This window comes from Danio rerio, chromosome 17 (assembly GCF_049306965.1).
Source record: "Danio rerio strain Tuebingen ecotype United States chromosome 17, GRCz12tu, whole genome shotgun sequence".
NCBI classification, from domain to species: domain Eukaryota; kingdom Metazoa; phylum Chordata; class Actinopteri; order Cypriniformes; family Danionidae; genus Danio; species Danio rerio.
The window spans coordinates 10,570,720-10,590,000 of NC_133192.1; the positions used below are offsets into that span (position 1 = coordinate 10,570,720).

The 19,281-nt window shown below is 32.9% G+C and overlaps 1 protein-coding gene across 10 annotated transcripts in view; it reads left to right on the forward strand.

Moving 5' to 3' along the window:
• npas3 (neuronal PAS domain protein 3) overlaps positions 1-19,281 on the forward strand; it is a 608,964-nt gene that overhangs the window by 103,666 nt on the left and 486,017 nt on the right. For 2 of the 10 annotated variants that reach the window (XM_073928174.1, XM_073928175.1), the window contains exon 1: positions 19,159-19,281. This exon is cut by the window's right edge and continues 3 nt beyond it. The exons of 6 other annotated variants lie outside the window; for them this stretch is intronic. Coding sequence is in view for 2 of the 4 variants with exons in the window: in XM_073928171.1 (XP_073784272.1) it covers positions 19,242-19,267 (26 nt within the window). In the remaining 2 variants the exon portion in view is untranslated. Of the gene's footprint in view, positions 1-19,158 lie in introns of those variants that run through there. 2 more of the 10 variants (XM_073928171.1, XM_073928172.1) reach the window with 1 other exon arrangement.

The following is a 19,281-nucleotide window of genomic DNA, read 5'->3' on the forward strand; positions in this document are numbered from 1 at the left end:
CTGCTATTTATTGAAGCTCAAAGTACTTAAATGATGCTCACTTATCTCAGAACTGGCATTTGAAACATTAATGATGTTAAAGTGATAGTTCACCTGCTTTCTGGAACCATTCTGCACTTGAACCTCGTCAGTGAAACTCCTCTCAGTGTCTTTAGTTAGCTTACGTACACAGCAAGCCACTGGGCAAACTGGAAAGAGCGGAAAAGCCATCCACATGGAGGTTATCGATCAGCTGGTTGCATGAAAAGAAACCGAAGCCATCATCAGCGTCAAACTGCTCCGTAGCGTTCGTTTTACAGATGAAATTGCTGCCAAACGTAGCTCTGGCTACATAATTTGCGCTCTGCATAAACGTATACAGAGGTACATTTTCACAGCAAGCCTGTGTTGCAAATAAAAGAGGTAAGAAGTTGTTAATCTCGTGGGTTAAGGTGTGATCTGTTCGTTAGGTGTCATTATAACGCCCGAGTCTTCCTGCTCTGAATTAATGATGGATGTTTGATGATTTTCTAAAACATTTTTCCACGCTGCTTTTGGCTCAGAAATATAAACACATCAGTGTTTCCCTTCCAGATGCAGCGCTGCGTTTTCCAGCCCACCGCTGGCATTTCTCCAGAACTTCACAGCAAAAAAAAAAAAAAAAGCTGCTCATTTATTTTGCAGATATATACACTGAGCCTCCAGATATATATCCATCAGCTAACATGACATTCTGTCTTTATTCACCTTCATACAGCAAATCAATTTCCCCCTGTCCTCTAGCCTTCCAACACTACTAAGACAACGTGCAAATGTGGCTCAAACCCAAAGCGTGGAGTGGAAAGTAATTATGGTTACTTGTTTAAAGGTTTCTGGCAGGGCCGACGTACACTGCGTTCATTTATTTATTTATTTGTATTTATTTATTTATTTTTCAGCAGCAGCTCTCGTTTACGTATTTATGAAGGTTTAGGATGGGACGTTGTACACTGTAAAAAAAAAATTAATTAATTTTTAAAATAGCAGAAATAATGCTGGAATCTTGTTATCTGATCTCTCCCCCCGAACCCCCCCCCCCCCCCCCCCAAAACCAACACACAAGATTTTGTGCATAATCTACATCACTAAGACAAAACTACTACTAAGACAGTACGTTTAAACTCTATAAATGTCACTTTATTAAATTGCAGTTTAATTTATGGTTAATTATTCATCAAAAGTTGTCAGAGATGAGATCAAGGCTTTTAAATTCCTGAATAAACTGTATATTATTCATTCAAATAAATTAACAAAATGTATAATATTTAAAAAATGTATAATAGGGTATTTTTGTAAAATGTAATTTGCAGTTTTTTATTCATTCAACACTATCTTCATATTATAGTTACACATTTTAACCTGTATGCAGTTGTTTTGAGTACTATTTCTAAACATTTTCAATTAAAAATGTACATTAAAATATGTATTAATAAAATAAAGGTAATTAGTAAAACTTATTAGCCGTGCTGTAATTTTTTAATTAATTTTCAAATATTTCCCAAGAGCTGTTTAACAGAGAGAGCATCCGTAAAACACATTTTAATAATATTTTATTTGTAAATATAATTTACAAATTATTTAAAAGTATTTTAATTAGTATTAATAACTAATATCTAACAAAAAGAATATCAGCTAAAATATTAAAATGATGACATACCTTATCAGCGTGGAGCTGAATACATGTATAATCTGTACATCCAGCATTTTGCTTCTTCACAAGCATCTGAACAGATGTATCATGGGGTCGTTGCATAAAAAGTCGACGTCTCCCGTTTTTAAAATATATATCTCACATATATAATACGTTTAACATAAACAAAGAAAAAACTTAAAAATAACTAAGGGAGGAAAATGGTCATTAAACACAGCCTGAGGCGTGCATATTATATGATCCCAGAGCAATGTACAGTATCAGTCTGAGGTTTTGGCTGGTGACCTCATGATGATGTGGCTGCTCATCATGATGATGTAAAATGTTAAGGGCAGGCTTCTGAAGTCTGCTTTGTGTTCTGATTGTGTTCTTTTTGTCCACCGGGGTTTATCACTTGCTAAATTTACATCAGAACGGGGAAACAATGGTGTTTGAGACTCACAGTATGGCTATTTACAAATACTGATGTCTTAATATTTGACTATGCCTAGGTATACTAAGACTTTCTTAGAGTACCTTTAACTAGACAAGTTATGTTAATTAGGCAAGTTGTTTGTTCTTTAGCTAACCAAAAAAAAACTAAGCTAATAATCTAAAAACTGGATTTTATTCTAGTCAAAATACTAAACAGGACTTTTTCCAAAAGAAAAGATACACACATATATATATATATATATATATATATATATATATATATATATATATATATATATAAAACCATTCTGTCTGGTTCTCACATCTGATTGGCAGATACTAGCTGTCAGATATTCTGCAATAACAGCTCGTGTGCAGCCTCTTTACTCTTGTGTATTACTACGCCCACATAGAGTGACAGCAGATCAATAAACTCACTATAGCTTGACAAATATTGCTGCTGTTGGACAACATCATGTACTTTTGAGGCTTTTTTAGGTGGAAACGTAGTTGTTTAGATTGCAACTATAGGCAGTTTATTCACAAGGGTAGTGCCTATTTTAAAATATTTTTAATTTCGGAGATTAACTCATTGGCGGCCATTAGCCTTTCATACTGAGCAGAGCAAAGACGATTGACGGTCCACCACAAGATGATGACAGAAACTGCATAATACACCCTTAAGGGAGAAAAACTCATAAGCATAAGTTTTGTACTACAGCTGATCAAATCATTATAAAACAGGTAAGTAACATGCTAAGTGGATCTCTTTCCCTTGTATGTTGTAGTGCTGTATTAATACCACAGTAATCTGGTAGTGTTGCTTTAGTTTGGCTTTTTTAGGGTTAATTATTGTGATAGTAATGGTATCTGCTGTTCTAATGGTCACCTGCAGATGTGAATGAAAGGCGGAAGAAAGTAGTTCCTTGTACAAATGAATTTTGTGACTCTCCGTGTTTGATTTCGTTTTTAATATACACATCTTTGCCATTAAACTGTTGTATAAACGCAATATCACACTCGTAGCAGTGCGATTTGGCTGTATATCATCACTGGTGGGACACTAAGGCACTTGAGTCAATGCACGCCTCCTACCATGTTGCATTGCAACTCATGTGACATTGCTTATAGCGATATAGATATGTGTGTGTGTGCGATATATACTACTGTTTAAAAGTGTCATTTACAATTAATCTGAAAAAAAAAAAGAACCCAGCATTAGCTTTTTTCATATTTGACCCTTCATTGCGCAAGTGTATGATTGAAACCCTCTGTGATCCCGCACGAACAGCGTTCAGCAATTCACAAGTCACTTGACTCAGTTGTTGTGAGTTTTTACATGGCGAAGAGCAGATCTCTTTCCCAGCAGCGATGGACAAGATAAACAGTTAACAGTGGCTCTTTGATTGCGGCTCAAATCTCACATAAAGGAGCCTTTCACGGGCCAAAAGGCCAGCGCTAACACAGGCCACGGCGAAAGCTCTCTGGCTTTGATCCCCAAAATACATCCAGGCGAGTAAACGGCGGGCTTTGTTAGCAGAAGCAACACACACACACACACGCATGCATTATCACAGACTGCCAGAGCCCAGGTTTGCGCATGAAAGTAAAATGCGACTTCCCAGCTTGTCATGTATCAAAATGTTTGCCGACAATTGTTTAAAAAAAAAAAAGCATCATTTTGCTATGAAGTAGGCCGCTTTTGAGCCGTTGCCGCCGAGAGATGGATTGCTTTCTGGAGTTTTTGACAGGTGTAATTGTTAAGGCGTCATCTGTTCTTGTTTGCACAAAATACATTTTAGCCAACTGTAGGACTTGCTTGCTAATCTTTCTCCCATCATTCTATTCTTCGCTTGCCACTAGACAAATCCCCTGTTATTTGACCAGATGGTGGCAAATCCATTCTCATGATAAGTTGCTTCTAGTTTGCATTTAGATTACCTGCAAAAATGGAACAATTTACTACCCTGCCTCTAACCATAACTTGCGCTTTCCTTTTGTATGGATTTGACTTACTTGTAACAAATTATATAAATCTTGATGAGTGTGTTAAAATTTGAGGTAATGTAATGGGAGCTGACGCGCGGGTCTGTAGGCAAGCGGATTCTTCACTTTGTGCAGAGATCTGGCTTTTACTACAGATGCTGTTTGCATTTGAGAAACGTTGATCATGAGTGACGTCTCCTTTCTTGCTCAGGTGTTGCTTTTCGAATGCTTTTCTGCTGAAAAAAAAAGAAATGTTGCTAAGCAGTTTTTATATCAGTTCAATCAAACGTTCAAAAAGCAAATGATCTGAGCTTTTTAGTGTTTGTTGTTGTTTTTAATGCTGTTGTTATTACTGTATGTTGACAATTGTTTGTTTGTTTGTTTGTTTGTTTTTTGGGGGGGGGGTTTAAAAGTTTGACGCTGTGGTGAAATATTAAAATGTTATATCAAAAGTTAAAACTTAATATAATATAATATAATATAATATAATATAATATAATATAATATAATATAATATAATATAGTATAATATAATATAACTTTATTTTATTTCATAAAGTTTTAGATATTGATTGTGTAAACAGAAATTATGTAATTGTATTCATTTATTTATTTATTTTTATATTATAATATATTATCAAATATCACATTTTAAATGTTTTTCATAAAATGTAAAATATAATTAAAGTTTAAAGAGTTTAAAGTTTAAAGTGAGTTGATAGTTTATTTTATTTTATTTTATTTATTTATTTATTTATTTATTTACGAATTTCATTATTATTATTATTATTATTATTATTATATTTTTGTTGTTATTATTACTGTTGTTGCAGTTAATAATAATAATATATTTAAATGTTTTATTTAATTTTTGTCATAAAATATTAAAACACTTACAAAAATACGTTTGTAGTGAGTTGACATTTAATTTTTTATTGTATTCATTTTTTCATAAAATGTAAAATATTCTTAAAGTTTAAACATACAGGTAAAGTGAATTGAAAGTGTATTTATTTTATCATTAGTTTATTTCTTTTTAGTAAATTATTATTATCAGTATTATCAGTATTATTTTTGTTTTTGTAGGTAATAATAACAATAAAAATAAATAATAATAATAAAATGTAAATGTTTTTTAAATTTCTCGTAAATTATTAATACAAAAAAGTTAAGTTTGTAGTGAGTTAACGTTTTATATAAAATAAAATATTATATTTTATAATCTTTAAATTTGTGTTTTTTTAAATTAAAATATTTATAAAGTTTGAGTTGAAGTGAGTTGCCATTTTATTATTTATTTATTTACATTTTTTATTATTACTATTATTATTATTATTATTATTACTACTACTACTACTACTACTACTACTACTACTACTACTACTACTACTAATAATAATAATAATTGTTATTTTTTATTTTATTTTATTTTCCACCTATTTGTTTTATTTAGTCTTTTATTTACAGTTTATTATTATTACTATTATTATTATTATTATTATTAACAATAATAATAATAATAATAATAATATTAATGATAATAATACTACTACTACTACTACTACTACTACTACTACTACTACTACTACTACTACTAATAATAATAATAATAATAATAATAATAATAATTATAATAACAACAATTTGGAGTGAGTTGTCATTTATTCTGAATATAACATTTATGTATTTTTATAATTGTTGTTAAACATTTGAATTGTGTTGACATTTATTAGCAATATAATACTGTATTATTATTATTATTAATATTGTTGTTGTTATTTTTTTGTTTAATAAACAATTATTTGATTTACTTTATTTTTAACGAACAGCAACAATAATTGCTTTTAAAGAATTATTTTGGGATATTAAATGTTTTGTTAACCGTAAGTTTGGAGTAAAAATATTTATTTTGCATCAAGTACCCCTTTTTGATTCCTCAAAACAGCATACCGTAAATAAATAAACAAATAAATAAATACAAATAATAAATAAATAAATAAAATACTCTGTGTATCTTCCATCCAGATGTCAACTAGTTTAAAAAAAGGCAAACTGATTTACAAATGAAATGATGACAGCTTGTGTGCGCTTCATAACTAGATGACAGGTAAACATGCTTTTAAGGTTTGCTGTGGATGGAAGCGTCTATTGCCCAGGTGCATTGCCTGCAGAAATCCAGCGAAAGGTGTATTATGTATAAATTATCTGTCATTTTTTTCCCCCAGTCTTCCTATGCTGTGATGAGCACTAATTTGCATAATCCTTTTAAGGAGTCAAATTATTCTGTCATGTAGCAGATTTAACATGCTAGCCAGGATTGCTCTGCCTCTCCGCTAATTAGTATGTACATTAATGCTGCTGGAATCCACATACGTGCTCCATTCATGGTCAATGTACAATCGGCCTCTCAGTATTACTGGACGCCTTCAGATTCATTCATGTTTCATTCACTGAAGAATCTTATGAGGATGTGAGAACAGGAGAGATGAGACATCTCAGAAGAATTACTGGTGTATTGTCTGTGTGATTGAGAAATTGAGCAAATCTAAGCTTCTGTTTGTTACAGTTTAAAAGATAATATGCTTACCAATAAGGGTAACTTTGGTGTATGAGATATTTATGATTGTTAAACCAGGTATTTTGAATTGATATTTTTTTATAGTCACATTTTACACCAAATAGCTTAATATAAAATATTAAAAGTAATCTGTTTAAAGTTTCATTTATAATTAGTTTATTTTAATATATGTATTTATTTATCATTTTTTCTTTTGCTATATATATATATATATATATATATATATATATATATATATATATATAAATAATTTTTTCTGTTGAGTTTATTTTATTATTATAATTTTTTTATTATTTTATTTAATTTATTTAAATCTATATTTTTTAACAATTTACCATATTTTTGTTGCCCACTATTTTATTTTATTTTATTTTATTTTATTTTATTTTATTTTATTTTATTTTAGTGACCACATATTTGTATTGTTTAATTTTTATTTTAATTAAATTTAATTATTTTATTTTATTTTATTTTATTTTATGAACTACAAATTAGTTTCATTTAATTTAAATTTTATTTTACATTTTATTTTTAATTTTATTTTATTATGTTATTTTATTTTATATACCACTGATTTGTTTTATTTATTTTTAATCTTTATTTATTTGTTTATTATTTTATTTTATATTATTTTATTGACCACCCATTTGTTTTATTTAGTCTTTATGTTAGTCTTATGCTAGTCTTGCCCTATTTAAACATGTCTAAATATTTTATTTTATTGACCACAGATTTGTATTATTTAATTTTAATTTTAATAAAATTGACTTAGTTTTGTTTTGTTTTGTTTTATTTCATTGACCACAGATTTGTATTATTTAATTTTTATTTTAATTAAATTATTTTATTTTATTTTATGAACTACAAATTAGTTTAATTTAATTTAAATTTAAATTTAAATTTTATGTTATTATGTTATTTTATTTTATATACCACTGATTTGTTTTATTTACTTTTAATCTTTATTTATTTTATTTTATTTTATTTTATTTTATTTTATTTTATTTTATTTTATTGACCACCTGTTTGTTTTATTTAGTCTTTACGTTAGTCTTTGCCACATGCCCTATTTAAACATGTTTATTCAAAATCCTTTGTTTTAAGCCTCATTTACACTATGAGCGACTCGCTGATTTGGACCAAAGATTTATTTTATTTTATTTTATTTTATTTTATTTTATTTTATTTTATTTTATTTTATTTTATTTATTTTATTTTATTTTATTTTATATTATTTTATTGACCACTGATTTGTTTTATTTATTTTTAATCTTATTTTTAATTTTTATTTATTTGTTTATTATTTTATTTTATTTTAATTTATTTTAGAACCTACTCAATATGTGTAACATCATAGGTCTTTTGCGTTAGTCAGTGTTTGCCAAATGGCCTCTTCAGACATGTCTATTCAAAATTACTTGTTTTAAATCATTACAGGATGAAGCCAAAGCAGAAGCTCCTTTGAATTACATATATAAATCACTTCACTTTTGCTGTTCCATCTGTAAAGCCTCTGTAAGCGTCCTGTAATGTCTGGACACAATGTTACTGCTACTGTAGTCTCCTGTATATGTAACAGTTTGAGTGTCTCTGAGTCCAGTGTCACCTGATAACAGGAGTCCGTCTCACCCGTCAACACTCTTGTTTTCCCTGGAAGCTTCTGAAACAACAGGAAATTAAACTAGCTCTGTGTGCCGAGCACTTGGACTTTTCATTTCAAAACAACAATTTTCCTGCTATCTCTAATGAAAATCAGCGGGGTCAGCGAGATAAAGCTCCACCGAGAGCCAACACTCTCTAATCATCTGATTTCCAGAGTTTTGGGCCTGAATCAGTGTTTGCCCAACATAAGTGCTTCTCCGTGACTCCAGATCGCCATCTTCAATCAACAGCAAATTGGCGGTTTGACCGAATGTGTAGATTGGAGGACGGACGGAGCGAAATTTTAATACTCGCAGACTAATTGCGATTAGAATCACATTTGCTTTAATTTGAGCGACGCGTGATGAAAGAGAAGCTCAGGACCCGAGCGCTGGCCGTCATTAGCCGCGAGTCTGTAGTCTTTCCTTCAGCTTCTGTGTGTCTGCGTTTCTCCTGGATTAATTTCCTCTGCGTTTTACAGTGACATTCAGTGAAGGTCATCCACCGTTTCTCTCTCTCTTTTTCTCTTTCTCTCGGATGTTCATCAGGGCCTTCAGCCAAGCTCAGCTCCTATGCGTGAATCAGCTGCATGTTTTGTACGGCGTCCAAGTAAGAGACAAATGTAGTAATGAGTCTGCTCCTGGCATCAGTCTGACCACCTGAGTGAAGGACTCTGAGTTTTTAAAGAAGGGGGGTTTGGATACTGAATTCAGTTAAAGTCTGCATGATTTTTTGGTGGAATACAGTATTAATTTTATTTTCTTCAGATAGGGTCCAATTTGTTTATGTTGGCCATAGTTTTATTTTTATTTTTAAATAATTGTTTTTTAATTTATTTATCTTTTGAGTATTTTTTAAATTTAATTTTACTTTGCTTTATTTTATTTTGTTTTTAATTATTATTATTATTATTTTTACTATTTTTTTTTTTACACTTTACTTTATTTTAATCAAATAGTTTTTTGGACCACTATTTTATTTTATTTTGTTTTTTTTTATTATTGTAATTTTCTCATACATATTTTTGTGTTTTTTAATTTAGTTTTGACTTTACTTTTTTTACATTACTGTATTTTATGTTTAATTAAATTAATTTTTTGTAGCACTGTTTAATTTTACCCTTTTTACTTTTATTATTATTATTATTATTATTATTATTATTATTATTATTAGTAGTAGTAGTAGTAGTAGTAGTAGTGATATGTTTTATTATTATTAAAATTATTATTATTATTATTATTATTATATTTTTTTAAATAGCTTTTTGACATTTTATGTTATGTTATTTGTTTTGATTATTATTTTTTTTACATTATTTTAATAAAATAAAACCACAGTTTTATTTTATTTTACTTTATTATTATTATTATTATTATTAACTTAATAAATTATTAATTTATTTTCTTTTCTTTTACATAGTTTTATTTTGATTGAATTATTTTGATTTTATTTTATTTTTAGTTTTGTTTTAATTTTTAAATAATTGTTTTTTAAATTAAATTTGTTTATATTTACAATATTTTTATTTATTTTATTCAAATATTTTGGAATTATTATTGGTGTTTTTTTAATTAAATATTTTGGAATTATTATTGGTGTTATTTTTTTTTACATTTTTTTATTTTAAAGTTTGTTTGTTTTCTATTTTTTATGTAATTTAATTTTGTAATAATATTATTTTATTTCTAAAAATATTAAATTACATTTTGTTTTGAGTTAATTTTTTTTTTCACATTATTTTATTTGAATCAAATTAGTTTTTTTTTTGACCACTGTTGTTTTTATTTAACTTTTTTATTTTGTTTTGTATTTATTTATTTTCTTTATATTATTGTCTTTGATTTTTTTCAGGCAAGCTCCTATGCAGGATTTGGTCTGTGTGTTTTGTACACTGTGCAAGCAAGAGCGGCACTGCTGACAAATGTAGTAATGAGTCTGCTTCTGGCATCAGTCTGACCACCTGAGTGAAAGACTCTGCTCTCATCTGTTCCTCTCTCTTCATCCACACTTTCTGCTGCACTAACAATATAAAAAAAATAGCTGCAGACATCTGAATGAACATAACATGAGCAGTTTGACTACTGGTATGAGACTTGTTTTTGAGTGAAACAGATTTTGCAACTAGAAAAAAATGGATTTTGAACTGAAACTTTTGGATTCTACAGAAATTGAAATCCAAAAGTTTCTGAGAGTCCAGTTCAAGTCAGAAATTTGAATTGAGGTTTAAAACAGGATGTAGATTCACAATTTCAGTGTGAAAGTTAGAAAGTCTTAAAGAAGGAAGTTGGATGGGCTGGTTTGATAAAGGGAGTGATGGATAGAAGAATGGGTGATAATTGGAAGAATGGAGTGATGATTTATTGTATGATTGATTGATGGAGGATCAATGGAGTGATGAAGGGAGAATTGATGGATGATATATGATAAATATATGGATAAATGATGGCTGGATTTAGTGATGAGCGTGATCCAATTGAAGAATAGATGGATGAATGGTGTGATTGATTGATTGATTGATTGATTGATTGATTGATTGATTGATTGATTGATTGATTGATTGATTGATTGATTGATTGATTGATTGATTGATTGATTGATTGATCGATCGATAGATTGATTGACAATGAATGGAGTGCTGGAGGTGGACGGATGAATTGATATGTGATTTAAGCACAAAAAAATGATGGATGATTGAGTAATGAGGGTGGATAAATGAATGGATGGATGATTGATTGATTGTATGATTGATTAATTGACAGACGATGAATGGAGTGATTTAGGGAGGCGAGGGCGAGTATTTACAACGCTCTAACTACTTAAAAACGCAGAAACTGTGCTCAATTTCACTGCGTGTGAGTTTGCTGGACAGTCTTTCACTGACACTCACAGCAGAAGCCCCTATTTCTCTGTGATTGAGAGAATGAAAGTAAACTGTTTCTCTCACTGTGGCCCATTTGACCTGCTGGTGTGACTTTTGCTCTTCTCTCGGCTCTTCTCTTCTCTCGGCTCTTCTCTTCTCTCGACTTCTGGATAGAAGTCTACATTCCCGTGGCTGAACAACATTTTTTTGCGGGGTGGGAATACATTTCCTAATAAGGCGCGGGAGCGATCGGTAACTCTGGTGTAATTTAAATGGGAGCGGGCATTCTAAAAATATCACTCCCAAGCAAGCAAGTATGCGTATGTACATGCGTGCGTGTGTGTTTATGTGTGTGAATGAGAGAGAGTGTGATGTTGTGTGCCGCTGTCTCTTGCTTTGTGCTGTGCTGTGTGTGTGTGTGTGTGTGTGTGTGTGTGTGTGTGTGTTTATACAAACAGCTTGTTATAGCGACACACCGAATTAAACCGAATCGATGGCATGATAATTGTAACCGAATCGTGAGACCATTGTAGGTTCACACCTCTAGATGATTGATTAATTGATTGACAGTCATTGAATGGAGTGATGGAGGGAAGATGTTCATGATGAATGAATCAAATAAAGAGTGTAGACCGATGATTGATTGATTGATTGATTGATTGATTGACAATGAATGGAGTAATGGAGGGAGGATTGGTAAATGGATATATGATAAAGGCACAAATAATTGATGATGATGATTGAGTGTTGAGTGTAGATCAATAAATGGATGATTAATTAATTAATTGATTAATTTGTTGATTGATTGATTGATTGATTGATTGTTGATTAGTTGACAGACAATGAATGGAGTGATTTAGGGAGGATTGATAGATGGATATGATTAAAGTATAGATACATGATGAACGATTGAATGATAAGTGTGGATCTATGAATGGATGGATGGATAATTTGATTAACTGATTGATCGGATGATTAATTGATTGATGGATGATGAATGCAGTGCTGGAGGGAGGATTGATGGATGTATGTATGATAAAATGATAATAAATGATGGATGATAAATGAGTGTGGAGCAATGAATGGATGGATTGATTGATCAACTGATTGGTCGTATGGTTGATTGATTGATTGATTTATTGATTGATTTATTGATTGATTGATTGATTGATGTAGTTATAGATGGAGGATTGATGGATGAATATATGATAAAATGATGGCTAAATTGAACGTGACATTGAAAAGTGTGTATCGATAAATGGATGATTGATTGATTGATCGATTAATTGATTGACAATGAATGGATTGAGGGATGGATATATGAGGAAAGCGTGTATAAATGATGAATGGATTGAGTGATGAGTGTAGATCATTGAATGGACGAATGAAAGTTGAGATTGATTGATTGATGGTGAATAAATGAATGAATGGATTGAAGGAGGGTGGATGGATGGATGGATGGATGGACGGATGGATGGATGGATGGATGGATGGATAAATGACACAAGGATGGATCAATGGTAAAAGGGTAAAAGGTTGGATTGAGTTTTGAACGCGTCTTGTTGTCTGCGTTCTCTCATCCACTTCCGCAAAATGAATAGAGCGAGCCAAAATAGAGGCGCACTGCTGGAGTCCAGCTTTCCTGTATTTATTTATTTATTTATTTTTTTCTCCAGAACCCTCATCCGAGCGGCCGCAGTTAGTTTAGCGGTTCAGTCCGGCTCTGTCTACATGCCAGTGCTTCTCTCAGCCAGCAAATCATTACATGGGGAGCCCTGCCAAAGTTTTAAATACCAGAAAATAACACCATTTACCACATGCAGGGCAATTATTTCTGTGAAAAATTACCCAGGGGTTTTTATTTGTGATAAACCCCCCCTCCTCCCTTTCTTAACAGAGAAAGACGATGCGTAGCCGGCTCTTTCAGGTCCACGCGAAACTCCTCATTAATATTTATGGCCTGCTTTTGCAAAGAAACAGTGATAAGCACTGGATGAATATTAAGTTTGACTTTATTTAAAAAACGCATTAAAAAATATTCAGTAAATTAAAGAAAGAAAGAGGGGCGAAAACCTTTAAAGAAATGTAAAGAAAAGCATGGAGTTCTTTGTGAAGAGGTTAAATAGTTCATTTTTGCGCAAGGCGGAGGAGAGAAGCTAACTTTCAGGCCGACTGAAAGAGACAAACTCTCTGCAAAGTCGGCGGCGAAGCAATATCAAACAAATGTGGAGTATTCACGCTGGTCCGTCATCTTCGAGGTCGAGTCGTCTGCTCTTTGTTTTGGTGTGGCAGACGATCCTTGACTTGTCTGACTGTAGGATGACAGAGGCTTCTCTTTCATGCTATAAATATGAATTAGTAGAGTGGCGGCCTACGTCTTCATACAAGAAAGCGCAGGGCTGTTCTGTCCCACGCTGTGAAATATCTCGCTAACATCCATCCGCTGAATGCGTTTAGCCTGAGTTATAGTGTCGAGGCTGTTCATTTCGTGTCACAATAAAACTCTTACAAGCAATTTATTTCTTCTGAGCAGGACAATTTGGGGAATGAATCAAGTTATTTGTGTGATTACAAAGTGTGATTCGGATTTAAAATGCAAAAAAGAGAGGAAAAAGAAGAAAAGAAAGTTTGATGTGCTTGTTTGTATATTTGGAATTATTTAACCATGATTGATAATAATAATAAGAAAAATAAGAAAAATAATACAATTTGGAGGGTAGGTCTAATAATATAATAATACTAATTAATAGTTAAAATAATATAAAATAATAAATAATAGTTATAATAGTTATAATAATAAAAGTTGTTTTGTTTATCGTTGTTGTTGTTGTTGTTGTTGTTGTTGTTATTTATATTTAATCATAATTATAATATACTTTTTTAAACCAAAATATAAATAAAATTAAAAATATTTAATTTGAGTAAAAAATAAATAAATACATAAATGAATAATAATCATAAAAATATGAAAAAAATGTTTTGGTTTAATTATTCTTGTTTAATTAGACATATTAATTAATATTAATATTAATTTATATTATATTAATAAAAAAAATTAAAAATAATAATAATAATACATTTAAAAACTACTCAAAATAATGACATAATTCTGCTTAAATATTTTATTATTACATTAATGTAGAGTATTATACAAAAAAATTACTTAAAAATTATTTATAAATATTTTACTGTAAATTATTGACATTAATAATAATAATAATAATAATAATAATAATAATAATAATAATAAGTATTATTATTATTATTATTATAAATTAAAAAGTTACAATAAACAGTAACAAAACAAATAGAATATTCCACTGAAAAAAAAATAAAGTAAATAAATAAATAAATAAATAAAAAGTCCTTAAAGCTTCTTTTTTATGTTCATCTAAATATATACATATATACATATATCATATGTATCTTCGTATGCTTATTTCCCACTTTTGCTACTTTATAATTGCAGCAGGCCAGATCCCACTTTCAGATTTATTTTAACCGTGCTTCTAAATCCCTGACAGAGTAGGATGTTGTATATGACACTTCTCTAAGAGTGTTGGCTCTTTGATGGGGCATGTCCAAAAAAATCAAGACATTCCCACTGCAGTGACATTTATATCTATTGGCTCTAGTCCTGTTTAAAAGCTTCATGACAGCTCAAAGATTGGTCAGCTTGTAGTTTGGACATACAGTGAAGAATGGTGTCAAAGGAGATATTGCCACTAATGTTTTGGGACACTAGTTGGAACAGGTTGTGCTTCCATGTTGGAAAAAAATCTGATCATTTATAATAGTGCAGGATATACAGTTCTTATATCTCTTCATGAAATAGAACTTATCCCATCAGGTCATGTGATCATCTATAGATATGAAAGACAAACACTTTCATTTACTCTAGCTGTATAGAAGTGTGTATCAATTAATTTCAGTTCATTTCTCTTGAATTGAACATTTAAACCTGTTGTAAGCCATAGCAGGGCTAATTTCCTATTAATAATGGGCAACAATGTTGTATCTGTAGCCCATTGCTTTAATTTGTTGTCCTGTCAGGATCAGGATCTTTTCTTAGTTTGCTGGCGTTTTTTTGCAATCGCATGTGTTTTCTAACTCCTCTCCCAGTTAGGTGACCTTCCATGTCCCAAGAGGCAGTTTTTATGCCCATAATCGGGTTATCGTGGTCCTGACCTCTGACTACCTCCATTTCCACAATGCACCGGCCCCTTACGGCTCTCCCTGTAAGTGATGGGCATGCAGGTGGATGGTCCCATATCGCTCCTTTGGGCTAAGCCCGGCTTGGTTCCGTGGGATAAAACTCAGCCACAAGGCGCTCACATATGAACCCTAAGCCTGGCTCCAGGAGGGGGCACCGGCTACACCATACCGGGTAACATCACAGTCCTCGCTGTTATTGTGCTCATAAGGGTTTTTTGAATCACACTTAGTCTGACCTGTCAAGACCTTTTTGTCTTGGGAGACCCTACCTGCACTGCTCCTCCACATCGAGAGAAGTCAGCTGAGGTGGCTTAGGCATCTGTTTCGGATGCCTCCTGGATGCCTACCTAGGGAGGTGTTACAGGCATGTCCTACTGGTAGGGGGCATCAAAGAAGACACAGGATATGCTGGAGGGACTATGTCTACCTGCTGACCTGGGAATGCCTCGTGATTCTCACTGAGGAGCTGAGGGAAGTGTCTGGAGAGAGGAAAGTCTGGGGTTCTCTCCTGAGTCTGCTTCACCCACGAGCTGGCCCTGGAAAAGGGGATGAAAATGGATGGATGGATGTGTGTTCCTAAAGTGCCAAGCATTAAGCTTTCTCGGCCATCGTTAGTTGCCTATTTATGCGATTGTTTCCCAAAATTGCCTAGCAACATAGCTCATAAAGTTTCATTTGAGTAGCATCAGCATGAGAGTTCAGAAATTGACTTGTTAAAGACACAGTGTGTAGCTTTTGCCGCTAGAGGGCGCATATTCAAAACTAGCAAAGGTGTAGCTTAATGATGCTATGACTAAGTGTGGAATCATGGACGTTGTGGTCTTCATTACATCCTTTGCAAATCATCGATGAGTTAAAGCAGGGGTCGCCAAACTTGTTCATGAAGGGCCGGTGTCCTGCAGATTTTAACTCCATCCCTAATCAAAAACACCTAAACAAGCTAATCAAGGTGTTACTAGGTATACTTGAAGCACCCAGGCAGGTGTGTTGAAGCAAGTTGTAGCTAAACCCTGCAGGGACACCAGCCTTCCAGGACCGAGATTGGTGACCCCTGAGTTAAAGTATTCAACACCTACTACCATAGCAGTATGAAGCAGAGTAAGAAAAAAAATTACATCACTTCCATTTCTTCTGCTCATGATCACGTGTGTTATCAGACTGAATACATTTTTGTGCTTCTGTTATAATGCATCTCTGTGCAGTCACATAAGACACACACTTTGGTGTTTCCCTCCTCTTATATAAATAAAAACTGGAAATCAATGTTTTTTTTAACGTCATTTGCATAAGCACACAACACATGCTCTGTCTCACTAGTTGAAATTCAGGTGTTCAGGTGTGTTTGATTAGTGTCGATGTCTAGTTAACCCCTGCACTAGGTTTAAGTGATATGTGTAAAAGCAAGGAACTATGCTCGGGATTTGTTCTAGAGAGAATCCAAAGCAGAATGATTTCTAAATGTATCGTCACGACCCTACTAAACAGTGCTGTTTCTCCATTGCTATTGAGACCAAAAAACAGTATTTTGTACATCACAGTTTAACTGATGGGAATGAGGATGATTGCAGCAGTAGTTGTGTTGAGGATCAGGGGTGTCTCTGGTGAGATTGCTGGATAACACTGGTTTCTCACTGTCTCTCCACCCTCAAGATCTCTCTTCGGGCTTTACGCCACTGCTCATTAACTCTTAGAATAAAGCAGCACAGGCATGTAGAGATCATAGTTAGAGGAGTTTAATCCTGCTGAAAAGATTCATGAGCGAAAGGAAAACTTCCTGATGATTCCTGTACCTAGTATCCTATCTATCTATCTATCTATCTATCTATCTATCTATCTATCTATCTATCTATCTATCTATCTATCTATCTATCTATCTATCTATCTATCTATCTATCTATCTATCTATCTATCTATCTATCTATCTATCTATATCTATCATCTATCTATCTATCTATCTATCTATCTATCTATCTATCTATCATCTGTCTGTCTGTCTGTCTGTCTGTTTATATTGATCTGTCTGTCTGTCTGTCTATCTCTGTTTCTATCTATCTATCTATCTATCTATCTATCTATCTATCTATCTATCTATCTATCTATCTATCTATCTATCTATCTATCTATCTATCTATCTATCTATCTATCTATCTATCTATCTATCTATCTATCTATCTATCTATCTATCTATCTATCTATCTATCATCTGTCTGTCTGTCTGTCTGTTTATATTGATCTGTCTGTCTGTCTGTCTATCTCTGTTTATATCTATCTATCTATCTATCTATCTATCTATCTATCTATCTATCTATCTATCTATCTATCTATCTATCTATCTATCTATCTATCTATCTATCTATCTATCTATCTATCTATCTATCTATCTATCTATCTATCTATCTATCTATCATCTGTCTGTCTGTTTATATTGATCTGTCTGTCTGTCTGTCTATCTCTGTTTCTATCTATCTATCTATCTATCTATCTATCTATCTATCTATCTATCTATCTATCTATCTATCTATCTATCTATCTATCTATCTATCTATCTATCTATCTATCTATCTATCTATCTATCTATCTATCTATCTATCTATCTATCATCTGTCTGTCTGTCTGTCTGTCTGTTTATATTGATCTGTCTGTCTGTCTGTCTATCTCTCTGTTTCTATCTATCTATCTATCTATCTATCTATCTATCTATCTATCTATCTATCTATCTATCTATCTATCTATCTATCTATCTATCTATCTATCTATCTATCTATCTATCTATCTATCTATCTATCTATCTCTGTCCGTCCGTCCGTCCGTCTGTCTGTCCATCCGTCCGTCCGTCTGTCCGTCCGTCCACCTACTTATCTATTGTTGTCTATCGTTCGATCTGTCTACCATTAGTTTCATCATTTTCTGTTGTGCGTGAAATTCCCAGTTTATCAGCAGCTTCTGAAATACTCAGACCAGCCAGTCTGGCACCAACCACCATGCCACGTTCAAAGTCACTTAAATCGCCTTTCTTCCTCATTCTGATACTCGGTTTGATCTGCAGCAGATCGTCTTGACCATGACTACATGCCTAAATGCATTGAGTTGCTGCCATGTGATTGGCTGATTAGATATTTGCGTTAACGTGCAGTTGGACAGGTGTACCTAATAAAGTGGCCAGTAAGTGTATAGTGTTTTTAAATACATTTTGTTGTGGGAAAAAAAAAGTCTGTTATTTGAATAGTTTTTATTTTGATTTCTTCCATCAAATTTGAATCACAATCTGCGTCATTTTTACCTCAACATGACCTAGCTTGAAGGCCCCCTAGAGCTCCTCCAGCAGTACTGCACATTCTTGCATACACTTTCTTTCCTGTCGAACACACCAGACCCCTTGTCTGCCATCCACCGCAGAAGCTCACAGAGATAACATCTGCGAATCCGCAAGCAATCGGGCCCTGTTGTCTGAGTTAAGACGTTTAATCGTCCGGCCCTCCCTTTGCCGCAGTCTCTCCGGGCCGCCTGTCAGAAACGCACCAACCTCCCCGTCACAGTGTCAGCGCTGTGAGACGCCGGGGCCCGATCGCTCTCCTCCTCAAATACACTCACACACACGCACACAGTCTTTTGGGGAAGCAAGAGCGCGACGGCAGGGTCCCATTAGAGCCCCGCTCCACCCCGTACCAGAGGGAGAGCAGCGGCTGCCAAACGCACAAGCTTTTCCTCACTATCAGCTGGAGGTTGCGCAGAGCCGCTAATTGATTGCAGCTGTGCCGTTTAGCGGTTAAAACATGATTTGAGGTGTCAAAGATCAAACATGCAGAGGTTTTGTTAATAGCCCAAAGGGTGTGTGTTTGTGCGGGAGTTACATAATTGTGCGGAAACGCGTGCGCGCGATGAAAGTCTATCAGGCATTAGCAGAGTAAGTGCGGGTGT